Source organism: Mizuhopecten yessoensis, unplaced genomic scaffold (genome assembly GCF_002113885.1).
Source record: "Mizuhopecten yessoensis strain PY_sf001 unplaced genomic scaffold, ASM211388v2 scaffold8213, whole genome shotgun sequence".
Classification (NCBI taxonomy): Eukaryota; Metazoa; Mollusca; class Bivalvia; order Pectinida; family Pectinidae; genus Mizuhopecten; species Mizuhopecten yessoensis.
In genome coordinates, this window is record NW_018407435.1 from 4,607 (window position 1) to 17,493 (window position 12,887).

The following is a 12,887-nucleotide window of genomic DNA, read 5'->3' on the forward strand; positions in this document are numbered from 1 at the left end:
TGCTACGTAGGTAGGGTGTTACTTTATTACAGTAACACACTAGTTTCGACCTATCTACTGGAGAGTGTGCTAGGAAAGTAGGGTCTTACTTTATTACAGTACCGCACTAGTGTCAGTCTATCTACTGGAGAGGGTGCTAGGAAAGTATAATCTTACTTTATTACAGTAATACACTAGTGTCGGCCTATCTACTGGAAAGTGTGCTAGGTAAGTAGGAATTTACTTTATTACAGTAACACACTAGTGTCAGTCTATCTACTGGAGAGTGTGCTAGGAAAGTAGGGTCTTACTTTATTACAGTAACGCACTAGTGTCGGCCTATCTACTGGAGAGTGTGCTAGGTAAGTAGGGTGTTACTTTATTACAGTAACACACTAGTGTGAGCCTATCTACCGGAGAGTGTGCTAGGTAAGTAGGGTCTTATGTTATTACAGTAACACACTAGTATCGGCCTATCTACTGGAGAGTGTGCTAAGTAAGTAGGATCTATCTTTATTACAGTAACACACTAGTATCGGCCTATCTACTGTAGAGTGTGCTAGGTAAGTAGGATCTTACTTTATTACAGTAACACACTAGTATCGGCCTATATATACTGGAGAGTGTGCTAGGTAAGTACAATCTTACTTTATTACAGTAACACACTAGTGTGAGCTTATCTACCGGAGAGTGTGCTAGGTAAGTAGGGTCTTACTTTATTACAGTAACACACAAGTGCCAGCTTATCTACTGGAGAGTGTGCTAGGTAGGTAGGATCTTACTTTATTACAGTAATACACTAGTGTCGGCCTATCTACTGGAAAGTGTGCTAGGTAAGTAGGAATTTACTTTATTACAGTAACACACTAGTATCGGCCTATCTACTGTAGAGTGTGCTAGGTAAGTAGGATCTTACTTTATTACAGTAATACACTAGTGTCGGCCTATCTACTGGAGCGTGTGCTAGGCAGGTAGGATCTTAATTGATTACAGTAACAAACTAGTGTAAGCCTATCTACTTGAGAGTGTGATAGGTAAGTTGGATCTTACTTTATTACAGTAACACACTAGTTTCGACCTATCTACTGGAGAGTGTGCTAGGTAAGTGAATCTTACTTTATTACAGTAACACACTAGTATCGGCCTATCTACTGTAGAGTGTGCTAGGTAAGTAGGATCTTACTTTATTACAGTAACACACTAGTTTCGACCTATCTACTGTAGGGTGTGGTAGGTAAGTGAATCTTACTTTATTACAGTAACACACTAGTTTCGACCTATCTACTGTAGGGTGTGGTAGGTAAGTGAATCTTACTTTATTACAGTAACACACTAGTTTCGACCTATCTACTGGAGAGTGTGCTAGGTATGTAGGATCTTACTTTATTACAGTAACACACTAGTATCGGCCTATATATACTGGAGAGTGTGCTAGGTAAGTAGGAACTTACTTTATTACAGTTACACACTAGTGTCGGCCTATCTACTGGAAAGTGTGCTAGGTAAGTAGGAATTTACTTTATTACAGTAACACACTAGTGTGAGCTTATCTACCGGAGAGTGTGCTAGGTAAGTAGGGTCTTACTTTATTACAGTAACACACTAGTATCGGCCTATCTACTGTAGAGTGTGCTAGGTAAGTAGGATCTAACTTTATTACAGTAACACACTAGTATCGGCCTATATATATTGGAGAGTGTGCTAGGTAAGTAGGGCGTTACTTTATTACAGTAACACACTAGTATCGGCCTATATATATTGGAGAGTGTGCTAGGTAAGTAGGGTGTTACTTTATTACAGTAACACACTAGTTTCGACCTATCTACTGTAGGGTGTGGTAGGTAAGTGAATCTTACTTTATTACAGTAACACACTAGTTTCGACCTATCTACTGTAGGGTGTGGTAGGTAAGTGAATCTTACTTTATTACAGTAACACACTAGTTTCGACCTATCTACTGTAGGGTGTGGTAGGTAAGTGAATCTTACTTTATTACAGTAACACACTAGTGTGAGCTTATCTACCGGAGAGTGTGCTAGGTAAGTAGGGTGTTACTTTATTACAGTAACACACTAGTTTCGACCTATCTACTGGAGAGTGTGCTAGGGAAGTAGGGTGTTACTTTATTACAGTAACACACTAGTGGCAGCCTATCTACTGGAGCGTGTGCTAGGAAGGTAGGATCTTAATTGATTACAGTAACAAACTAGTGTCAGCCTATCTACTTGAGAGTGTGATAGGTAAGTAGAATCTTACTTTATTAGCTTATCTGTCGTAAAGGGCCACATGAGTTTATGCTTGGTGCAGCGTTTATTGTCTGTCTGGCATCAACTTTGTTCTTTAAAAGACTTTTCCTCAATAACCTATAGGCCTAGGGTGATGATAATTGGCCAGTAGTATGCTTGGATGACGGGCTACTAAGTTTGTTCAAATGAATGACCTTGACAAATATTCATGGTCACAGGAGTTGAATATATTAAATAAACTCATTTGACTTGTTCTGAATAACCAAAGTTACTAGAGTGGTGATATTTGGCCACTGTAGCATGCTGGCATGAAGGATTATTAAATTTGTTCAAATGAATGACCTTCACCCATATTCAAGGTCACAGGGGCCCATTGTCTTAAAAACCTTGTACAACTTCTTCTGAATAATCAAAAGGACCAGGGTGATGATATTTGTCCAGTAAAATGCTGGCATGAAGGACTGTCAAGTTTGTTTAAATGAATTTATTTGACCCATATTCAAGGTCACAGGAGTCAATTGTCTTATAAAAAGTTTCTACAACTTCTTCTGAATAACAAAAAGGCCAAAAATGATATTTGGCCAGTAACATGCAATGATGAAGGGCCACCAAGTTTGTTCAAATAAATTACCTTTGTCAATAATCAACGTCACAGGGGTCAAATATGTTGAAATCTTAAAATGACTTCTTCTGAATAACCAAAAGGTTAAGGGTGATGATCTTTAGCTAGTAGAAAGAACAGATGAAGGGGTACCAAGTTTGTTCAAATGAATGACCTTCACTCAGCTCAAGGTCACAAGTGTCAAATATGTTAATAATTTTAACAACTTTTTCTGAATAACCAAAAGGACCAGGGGCATGATATTTGGCCAGTAACATGCGCTGATGAACAGCTACCAAGTTTGTTCAAATGAATGACCTTAAATCTTATTCAAGGTCACAAAGGTCATTTGCCATAAAAAAGCCATATTCTCAAAAATCAAAAGGTCTTGGTTGGTGTTATTGGGCAAGTTGCATTCTGGGATGAAGGGCTATAAAGTTTATTCAACTTTCACCTTGTAAACTGTGACAGGATATAATATATAAACATATTTATATATTAATACCCTTTCACAGTTTACAAGCAAAAATCATTGAAACTTTCACATAATGATCATGCAACAATGTGGAGGTGATTTTTGGGGGTTGAGCATTGTGCGGAACTTTAAAACCAACAAAAAAAATAAAGAAATTTTGCTTTTAACTGAAAAAAATGTTTTATTTATCATAAAATTTATTACACAGTTCACAACGTGGTTTTTATTAAAATTATATGGATAGATGTGATTAACTAAAAGCAAAAAAATAAGAACACATTACACATTTTTGAATTACTTTGATCTGGATGTGATTTGTTTCACTTGAAAAATTGTAAAGGCCACAATTTTGTATAAATGGAGGGTGTGTCCCCCCCTTGGGCAGAGGGGCAGAGCCCAATAGTGGAAATAGAGAAAAATCTTTCTACTTCTGTACAAAAAAATCTTTCTACTTCTGTACAAATAAAGGGATTTAAAGCAAATGTGGTCTGAAGCATGCTTAGGGAAAAAACATTCAATTTTATGTAAACTGCGGCTGTTGCCCCCTTTTTTGCAAGAAGGGTGGGGCCAAATTTGGGAAATAGAGGGGAAACAATGAAAAATCCTTCTCCTTTTGCACCAATGAAGGTATTTTAACCAAACATCTTTGGGCAAAGGGGATTCAATTTTGTATAAATGGAGGATGGGGGGCAGAAGGGGCCCCAATAGGGGAAATAAAGAAAAAACTTTCTCCGTCTGTACTAATGAAGGGATTTAAACAAAATGTTGTCTGGAACATCCTTTGGAAAAGATGACTCAATTTTTTATACACTGAGGCTGTGGCTTCCCTTTAGGGCTAAGGGTGGGGCCCAAGAGGGAAAATAGATGTAAATCTTTTGAAAGCTTTCTCCTTTTGCATGAATAGAGGGATTATCACCAAATTTGTTATGGATCATCTTTGGGCAAAGAGGATTCAATTTTGTATAAATGGAGGATATGCCCCCTGGGGGCAGAAGAGCGGGGCCCAATAGGGGAAATAGAGAGATTTTTTTTTCCTTTTGTACAAATGAGGGAATTTGAACCAAATGTGGTCTGGAGCATCTTTAGAAAAAGATGACTCAATTTTCTATATACTGAGGCTGTGCCCCCTCCCCCTCCCCCTCAATAGGGAAATTGAGGGTGTGGCTTCATATTTAAAATACTTCTCCTTCCAAATGAATGGAGGGATTTTAACCAAATTTAGTCAAGAGAACCCTTTTGCATGTGGGACTCAGGTTTATATAAACAGTGTGTGTGGCCCCTCAGGGGGCAGAGGGGTGTGGACCAATACCGGAAATAGAGGTATATCAATAAAATCCTTCACCTTCCATATGAATTAAGGTATTTTATCTCCACCCTATAACCAACTATATTTAGCTCACAATGTACAGAAGCAGGTCAAGAATGATCATTGATACTCGTGTGAATAAAAACATAAAAACTGTGTATTTTATTTCTTAGAGTCTCAATATTTTGCCCTTGAGGGGTTGGGGGGATACTTCATTTTTAGCTCACCTGCCCGAAGGGCAAGTGAGCTTATGTCGTGGTGCAGCGTCCGTCGTCCGTCTGTCGTCTGTCCGTCCTTGTCCGTCAACTTTTCCTTTCAACAACTTCATCTGAAGAACGGATAGGCCTAGAGTCATGATATTTGGCTGAAAGCTTTGTTGGTAGAAGCCCTACAAAGTTTGAGAACGAAAATGACCTTGACCTATTTTAAAGGTCACAGGAGTCAAATATGTCAAAAACTTCAAACGACTTCTTCTGAACAACGGAAAGGTATAAAATCTTTATATTTGGCTTGTAGATTCCTAGGAAATAGCCCAACAAAGTTTGAGAATGAAAATTAGTTTGACCTACATTCAAAGTCACAGGGGTCAAATATGTCAAAAACTTCAAACGATTTCTTCTGAAGAACTAAGAGGAATAGAATCTTCATATTTGGCTGATTGGTTCCTGGGATGGAGCCCAACAAAGTTTGAGAATGAAAATTAGTTTGACCTACTTTCAAGGTCACAGGAGTCAAATATGTCAAAAACTTCAAACGATTTCTTCTGAAGAACTAAGAGGAATAGAATCTTCATATTTGGCTGATTGGTTCCTGGGATGGAGCCCAACAAAGTTTGAGAATGAAAATGGCTTTGACCTACTTTCAAGGTCACAGGAGTCAAATATGTCAAAAACTTCAAACGATTTCTTCTGAAGAACTAAGAGGAATAGAATCTTCATATTTGGCTGATTGGTTACTGGGATGGAGCCCAACAAAGTTTGAGGAAGAAAATTAGTTTGACCGACTTTCAAGGTCACAGGGGTCAAATGTGTCATACACTTCAAACGACTTCTTCTGAACAACGGAAAGGTATAAAATCTTTATATTTGGCTTGTAGCTTCCTAGGAAAGAGCCCAACAAAGTTTGAGAATGAAAATGACCTTGACCTACTTTCAAGGTCACAGGGGTCAAATGTGTCAGACACTTCAAACGACTTCTTCTGAACAACTGAAAGGTATAAAATCTTTATATTTGGCTTGTAGCTTCCTAGGAAATAGCCCAACAAAGTTTGAGAATGAAAATGACCTTTACCTACTTTTAAGGTCACATGAGGCAGATATGTCAAACACTTCAAATGACTTCTTCTGAAGAACTGGAAGTTATAGAACCTTAATATTCGGCTGGTTATTTCCTGGGAAAGAGCCCAACAAAGTTTGCGAATGAAAGTGACCTTGACCTACTTTCAAGGTCACAGAGGTCAACAACATTTTAATAGATTTGTTCTAAGAACTAAAAGGAATGGATTCATAAGATTTGGCTGGTAGCTTTTTGAATAGAGCTTACCAATTTGAGAAGGAAAATGACATTGACCTACTTACAAGGTCACAGGGAAAAATATGTCAAGCAACTTCTGAAGAATCAAAAAGCATAGAATCTTGTAATAATATTTTGCTGGTAGTTTCAACAGATGGAGCCAACAAAGTTTGTGAGGGAAATATTTTTAGTGCAATATAATATTTAATGAGAATATTTTGCTATGACTGCTTAGATATTCAGGTGAGCGATACAGGCCCTCTTGGGCCTCTTGTTTGAAAGGAAATGATGAAAAATGTGTCAACATGGGCTTTAATGAGAAAAGATCTACAAGAAGCCTCTTTTTCAGTGCCATTATATAAAGACCTCGGGTCCTGATAGTCGGCCAGTAAGTACTTAATGTGCGATAACGTTCTATCATATATAAACTTAACCTACTTTCAAGGTCATAAGGAACATATATGTCAATATCTTAACAGCTTCTCCTGATTAGTAAAGTGGCATTGGGTCATGTTATTTGTCTGGCAGAATGCCTGATTTACCAGTAAGTGAGATCAAGTTTGTTCAAATGAATAACCTTGACCTAATTCTCAATCATTTTTCCCAATATTATTTTTGGGAAGATTGTTAAGTGTTTTTCAGTGGATTCCTCAGATCTAAAATAATAATATTTGGCCTGTATCTATCAAGTGTGTAAATGAAAACTTTGATTATCTATATCCAGGTAAAGAGTGATATTATATACAATCCACTTTATAGGTCACAGATTTGTTTGCAAATAACACTGAAAAGTAGCTGATTGGTAGTTGAGTTTAATAGGACGATTTGGTCTCGAAATTATAATCCTGTTAATATCTTACAAACTGTGTAGTCTAGTTATTTTACTTATATTCCTGTGAATGTCTCACAATCTGTAGTCTAGACATTTCACTTATAATCCTGTGAATGTCACACAATCTGTAGTCTAGACATTTTACTTATAATCCTGTGAATGTTACACAATCTGTATTCTAGACATTTTACTTATAATCATGTGAATGTCTCACAATCTGTAGTCCAGACATTTTACTTATTATCCTGTGAATGTCTCACAATCTGTAGTGTAGACATTTTACTTATTATCCTGTGAATGTCACACAATCTGTAGTCTAGACACTTTACTTATAATCCTGTGAATCTCTTACAATCTGTAGTCTAGACACTTTACTTATAATCCTGTGAATGTCACACAATCTGTAGTCTAGACATTTCACTTATAATCCTGTGAATGTCACACAATCTGTAGTGTTGACATTTTACTTATAATCCTGTGAATGTCACACAATCTGTAGTGTTGACATTTTACTTATAATCCTGTGAATGTCACACAATCTGTAGTCTAGACATTTCACTTATAATCCTGTGAATGTCACACAATCCGTAGTTGATTTGTAATAATGATAAGTTTCCTTTGTCTCTGATCCCCATGTCATTGTCTTGGTAACTAGATATACTAGTTGTTTGGTTATAGGTGTCACACACTGCTGTACTGTAGTAGTTTGACATCCTGACACGAATACCCAAACACTGCCCACAGGACATCCTCCCTGTCTATACCTGCAGCCCATGAACCGCCTGTGTCTGTGTGTATGACCCTGAGGAATTCACCACCTCCACTGATGAGTAGGACCCTGTTGTTGTGATAGTCCCCTATGATCAGGTTCCCCACACTGTCATACACCACACCACGGGGGTAAAATGGTTTACCTCCTGTTTGTGGTGTTGGTCTATATGTTCTGGGGATGTCACCTCTATATACAAACAGCTCCTTGAAATCAGTGTCCATCACAACAACATGTATGTTTCCATCACCACCATCTGTTTCACTACTGAAATCAGTGACTGCCACATTGTGAGTGACAGGACACGCTGAGATCCTGTGTGGTGTACACACTAATGGTTTCTCAGTCCCTTTAGCCATTGTAGTACACACCATTTTACCATCTGTGGTAAATTTGGAGATGTGTTTGGTCATCCCTACAATGACATGGTTACTGGCTGTAACACATATACACCTGGGATCCTCCTTGGTACTGAATCTGCGAGTCAGTCGTCCTGATACCAGCTCCATGATGTTGTTTTCTGTATCACAGACCCACAGTGTGTGTGTGGTGGGTGACAGACTGATGTCATTGATCAAGACATTGTGTTTGACCTTCTGTATTACTTCACCCTTCCTGTCCAGGAGAGTTAATGTGTCACTGTACATGGTCCACACCTGACCATCAGTGGTGGGACATATAGAATTAATGTAACATGGAGACTCCCACTCCTCCACTACCTTGGTCTGTGGCAGTAGTTTGTATGTTGTCACTTTTTTTCTTCCCTTTTGTTCCTGACTGTTGTTGTTGTGAAGAGGTTTGTCCCCGACCATCAGATGTTGAGACTGACCGATCCTGGTCAGTTAAAGTTTGACCTTGACCCAAGGCTTTTTTCAAGTGATCTTGAGGATTTTTATTTGGAGTGAAGTTGGCAGTACCCAGGACAGGTTTTACAGGGAGACTGTGTGTAGGAGAATGGATCTCACAAAATGTATCGTAAATCTGTATGTGTGAACCACGCTGGAGAGCTGCTTTACATTCTTGAACTTGTTGTTTCAGTTGCTGCTCGTACATCTCGAGGTCCTGTTTGTATTTCTTTATCAGCTTGGTATTATCCTCTTTCATTTTGTGGTAAAGGGAGAGTGTCTGTTCTGTAAGCATGTCCAGCTCTTGTTTTAATTTATCTGTTTGTAATTTTAACTTTTGTGACAGCTTCTCAAAAGTACTGGTGTTGTCTTTAAGGAGCGTATCAGTAGCGGTGATATATTTCCCAATTTGCACAAGGTCATTTTTTTCTGTTCTGTCTATAAAGTTTTTAATGTCCGATTCTTTCTGAGGAGTGATTTCACTTAGCTCACAAACGAAATGGCCTTTATGAATAGAAGAAAGGCATTTTGGACAAACCAGTTCCTCACACTTTTCACAATAAAAATATAGTTTTCTTCCGTTGTGGTGAATGCATGTATTTTGACCTTTAATACGTAGAGGAATTTGACTTATAGGGGTTGCCATTTTGATGAAAAGCTAAAACATTTGTTGAAATCTTGAAGATGTTTGTTGTTCTTGTATAAAGATATTGTTATCAGTTAACACTCACATATTAGAGTAAGGTAAAGAAATGAAAACTTGACTTGACTGTCCCATCCAGTAGTATATGTTTGTTTAACATTTAGTAATGTAAAAACAATAATAGAATAACTACCTCACGATCACTGATGTCACAGGGTTACTGTGATGATGAATCCAGGTTTTCCATTCCATAATTCTCAGTGTTCACTTACATTGTCTAAAGTTATCCAGCCCTAGAATTCACAATCACATGATGAACTTCCCTCTTGCTTTGTTGATAAATCTGTCACTTTCCTGCTGACATTGTAAAAGTTTGATCAAAACTTAAAGTCAAAAGTTCGGCTGAAATTGACAATGCTGCTGACTAGTTAGTAATATCAACAAATTTTGCTCTAGATACGCCCATCACTGCAGAAATGCGTATAGCTACCTGTTTAGACCTGCAGGTGTGCAGACTAAATAACTTCCTTGTTGAGCGAGGTTACCGACAGACAAACAGTGATACTAAAGCAATAGATTGTGTAGTAGGTCAGTGTAGGTTGTGTTGATAAACTGTAGCATTTACATACCAAGTGTGTATTGCCTAAAATGTATGTGTATTCAGTAATATGATACCTGTACTGTGGGTAGATATACCTGTGTATTGGGTAATAAGACATACCTGTACTGTANCAGTTGCTGCTCGTACATCTCGAGGTCCTGTTTGTATTTCTTTATCAGCTTGGTATTATCCTCTTTCATTTTGTGGTAAAGGGAGAGTGTCTGTTCTGTAAGCATGTCCAGCTCTTGTTTTAATTTATCTGTTTGTAATTTTAACTTTTGTGACAGCTTCTCAAAAGTACTGGTGTTGTCTTTAAGGAGCGTATCAGTAGCGGTGATATATTTCCCAATTTGCACAAGGTCATTTTTTTCTGTTCTGTCTATAAAGTTTTTAATGTCCGATTCTTTCTGAGGAGTGATTTCACTTAGCTCACAAACGAAATGGCCTTTATGAATAGAAGAAAGGCATTTTGGACAAACCAGTTCCTCACACTTTTCACAATAAAAATATAGTTTTCTTCCGTTGTGGTGAATGCATGTATTTTGACCTTTAATACGTAGAGGAATTTGACTTATAGGGGTTGCCATTTTGATGAAAAGCTAAAACATTTGTTGAAATCTTGAAGATGTTTGTTGTTCTTGTATAAAGATATTGTTATCAGTTAACACTCACATATTAGAGTAAGGTAAAGAAATGAAAACTTGACTTGACTGTCCCATCCAGTAGTATATGTTTGTTTAACATTTAGTAATGTAAAAACAATAATAGAATAACTACCTCACGATCACTGATGTCACAGGGTTACTGTGATGATGAATCCAGGTTTTCCATTCCATAATTCTCAGTGTTCACTTACATTGTCTAAAGTTATCCAGCCCTAGAATTCACAATCACATGATGAACTTCCCTCTTGCTTTGTTGATAAATCTGTCACTTTCCTGCTGACATTGTAAAAGTTTGATCAAAACTTAAAGTCAAAAGTTCGGCTGAAATTGACAATGCTGCTGACTAGTTAGTAATATCAACAAATTTTGCTCTAGATACGCCCATCACTGCAGAAATGCGTATAGCTACCTGTTTAGACCTGCAGGTGTGCAGACTAAATAACTTCCTTGTTGAGCGAGGTTACCGACAGACAAACAGTGATACTAAAGCAATAGATTGTGTAGTAGGTCAGTGTAGGTTGTGTTGATAAACTGTAGCATTTACATACCAAGTGTGTATTGCCTAAAATGTATGTGTATTCAGTAATATGATACCTGTACTGTGGGTAGATATACCTGTGTATTGGCTAATAAGACATACCTGTACTGGGGGTAGATATCCCTGTGTATTGGGTAATAAGAAATACCTGTACTGTGGATAGATATACCTGTGTATTGGGAAATAAGACATACCTGTACTGTAGGTAGATATACCTGGGTATTGGGTAATAAGATATACCTGTACTGTGGGGAGATATACCTGTGTATTCTTGGGATAAGGGGAACCAATTTTATATAAACGGGTCTTGCCCCCCTGGGGGCTGATTAGGAAGGGCATGGCCCAATAGAGGAAATATAGCAAAATCTTTAAAATCCTTCTTCTTATCTAGGAATGAAATGATTTGTTCCATATTAGGTCTGAAGCATCCTTGGGTGAAGGGGAACCAATTTTGTAAAAAAACGTTCGACTGGCCCCACCAGGGGCCCTATATAGTGGAAACATAGCAAATTATTCTTTACAATCCTTCTTCTTCTGTTGGAATGAAAGGATTGGGCCATATTTAGTGTGGAGCATCCTAGGGTAAAGGGGAACCAATTTTATACCTGTACTGTGGGTAGATATACCAGTGTATTGGATAATAAGACATACCTGTACTATGGGTAGATATACCTGTGCATTGGATAATAAGACATACCTGTACTGGAGGTAGATATACCTGTGTATTGGGTAATGAGACATCCCTGTACTGTGGGTAGATATACTTGTGTATTCTTGGGTTAAGGGGGACCAATTTTATATAAACGGGTCTGGGTAGATATACCTGTGTATTAGGTAATAAGACATACCTGTACTTTGGGTAGATATACCTGTGTATTGTGTAATAAGACATACCTGTACTATGGGTAGATATACCTGTGCATTGGATAATAAGACATACCTGTACGGTAGGTAGATATACCTGTGTATTGGCTAATAAGACATACCTGTACTGTGGATAGATATACCTGTGTATTGGGTCATGAGACATACCTGTACTTTGGGTAGATATACCTGTGTATTAGGTAATAAGACATACCTGTACGGTAGGTAGATATACCTGTGTATTGGCTAATAAGACATACCTGTACTGTAGGTAGATATACCAGTGTATTGGGTAATAAGACATTCCTGTACTGTAGGTAGATATACCAGTGTATCGGGTAATAAGACATACCTGTACTGGAGGTAGATATACCTGTGTATTGAGTAATGAGACATACCTGTACTGTGGGTAGATATACTTGTGTATTCTTGGGTTAAGGGGAACCAATTTTATATAAGCGGGTCTGGCCCCCCTGGGGGCTTATTAGGAGGGGCATGGCCCAACAGAGGAAATATAGCAAATTCTTTAACATCCTTCTTCTTATCTAGGAATGAAATGATTTGTTCCATATTAGGTCTGAAGCATCCTTGGGTGGTAATAAGACATACCTGTACGGTAGGTAGATATACCTGTGTATTGAGTAATGAGACATACCTGTACTGTGGGTAGATATACCTGTGTATTCTTGGGTTAAGGGGAACCAATTTTATATAAACGGGTCTGGCCCCCCTGGGGGCTGATTAGGAGGGGCATGGCCCAATAGAGGAAATATAGCAAATTCTTTAAAATCCTTCTTCTTATCTAGGAATGAAATGATTTGTTCCATATTAGGTCTGAAGCATCCTTGGGTGAAGGGGAACCAATTTTGTAAAAAAACGTTCGACTGGCCCCACCAGGGGCCCTATATAGTGGAAACATAGCAAATTATTCTTTACAATCCTTCTTCTTCTGTTGGAATGAAAGGATTGGGCCATATTTAGTGTGGAGCATCCTTGGGTAAAGGGGAACCA

The 12,887-nt window shown here is 38.0% G+C and overlaps 1 protein-coding gene across 1 annotated transcript; it reads right to left on the minus strand.

The window, feature by feature from the left end:
- Positions 1-7,632: 7,632 nt before the first annotated feature.
- LOC110455418 lies at positions 7,633-8,229 on the minus strand. Its single transcript, XM_021505547.1, has 2 exons — positions 8,100-8,229; positions 7,633-7,868 (listed from the first exon to the last, which is right to left on the minus strand). Exons 1-2 carry the CDS (start codon positions 8,227-8,229, stop codon positions 7,633-7,635), a joined length of 366 nt encoding a protein of 121 aa, XP_021361222.1.
- Positions 8,230-12,887: the final 4,658 nt, after the last annotated feature.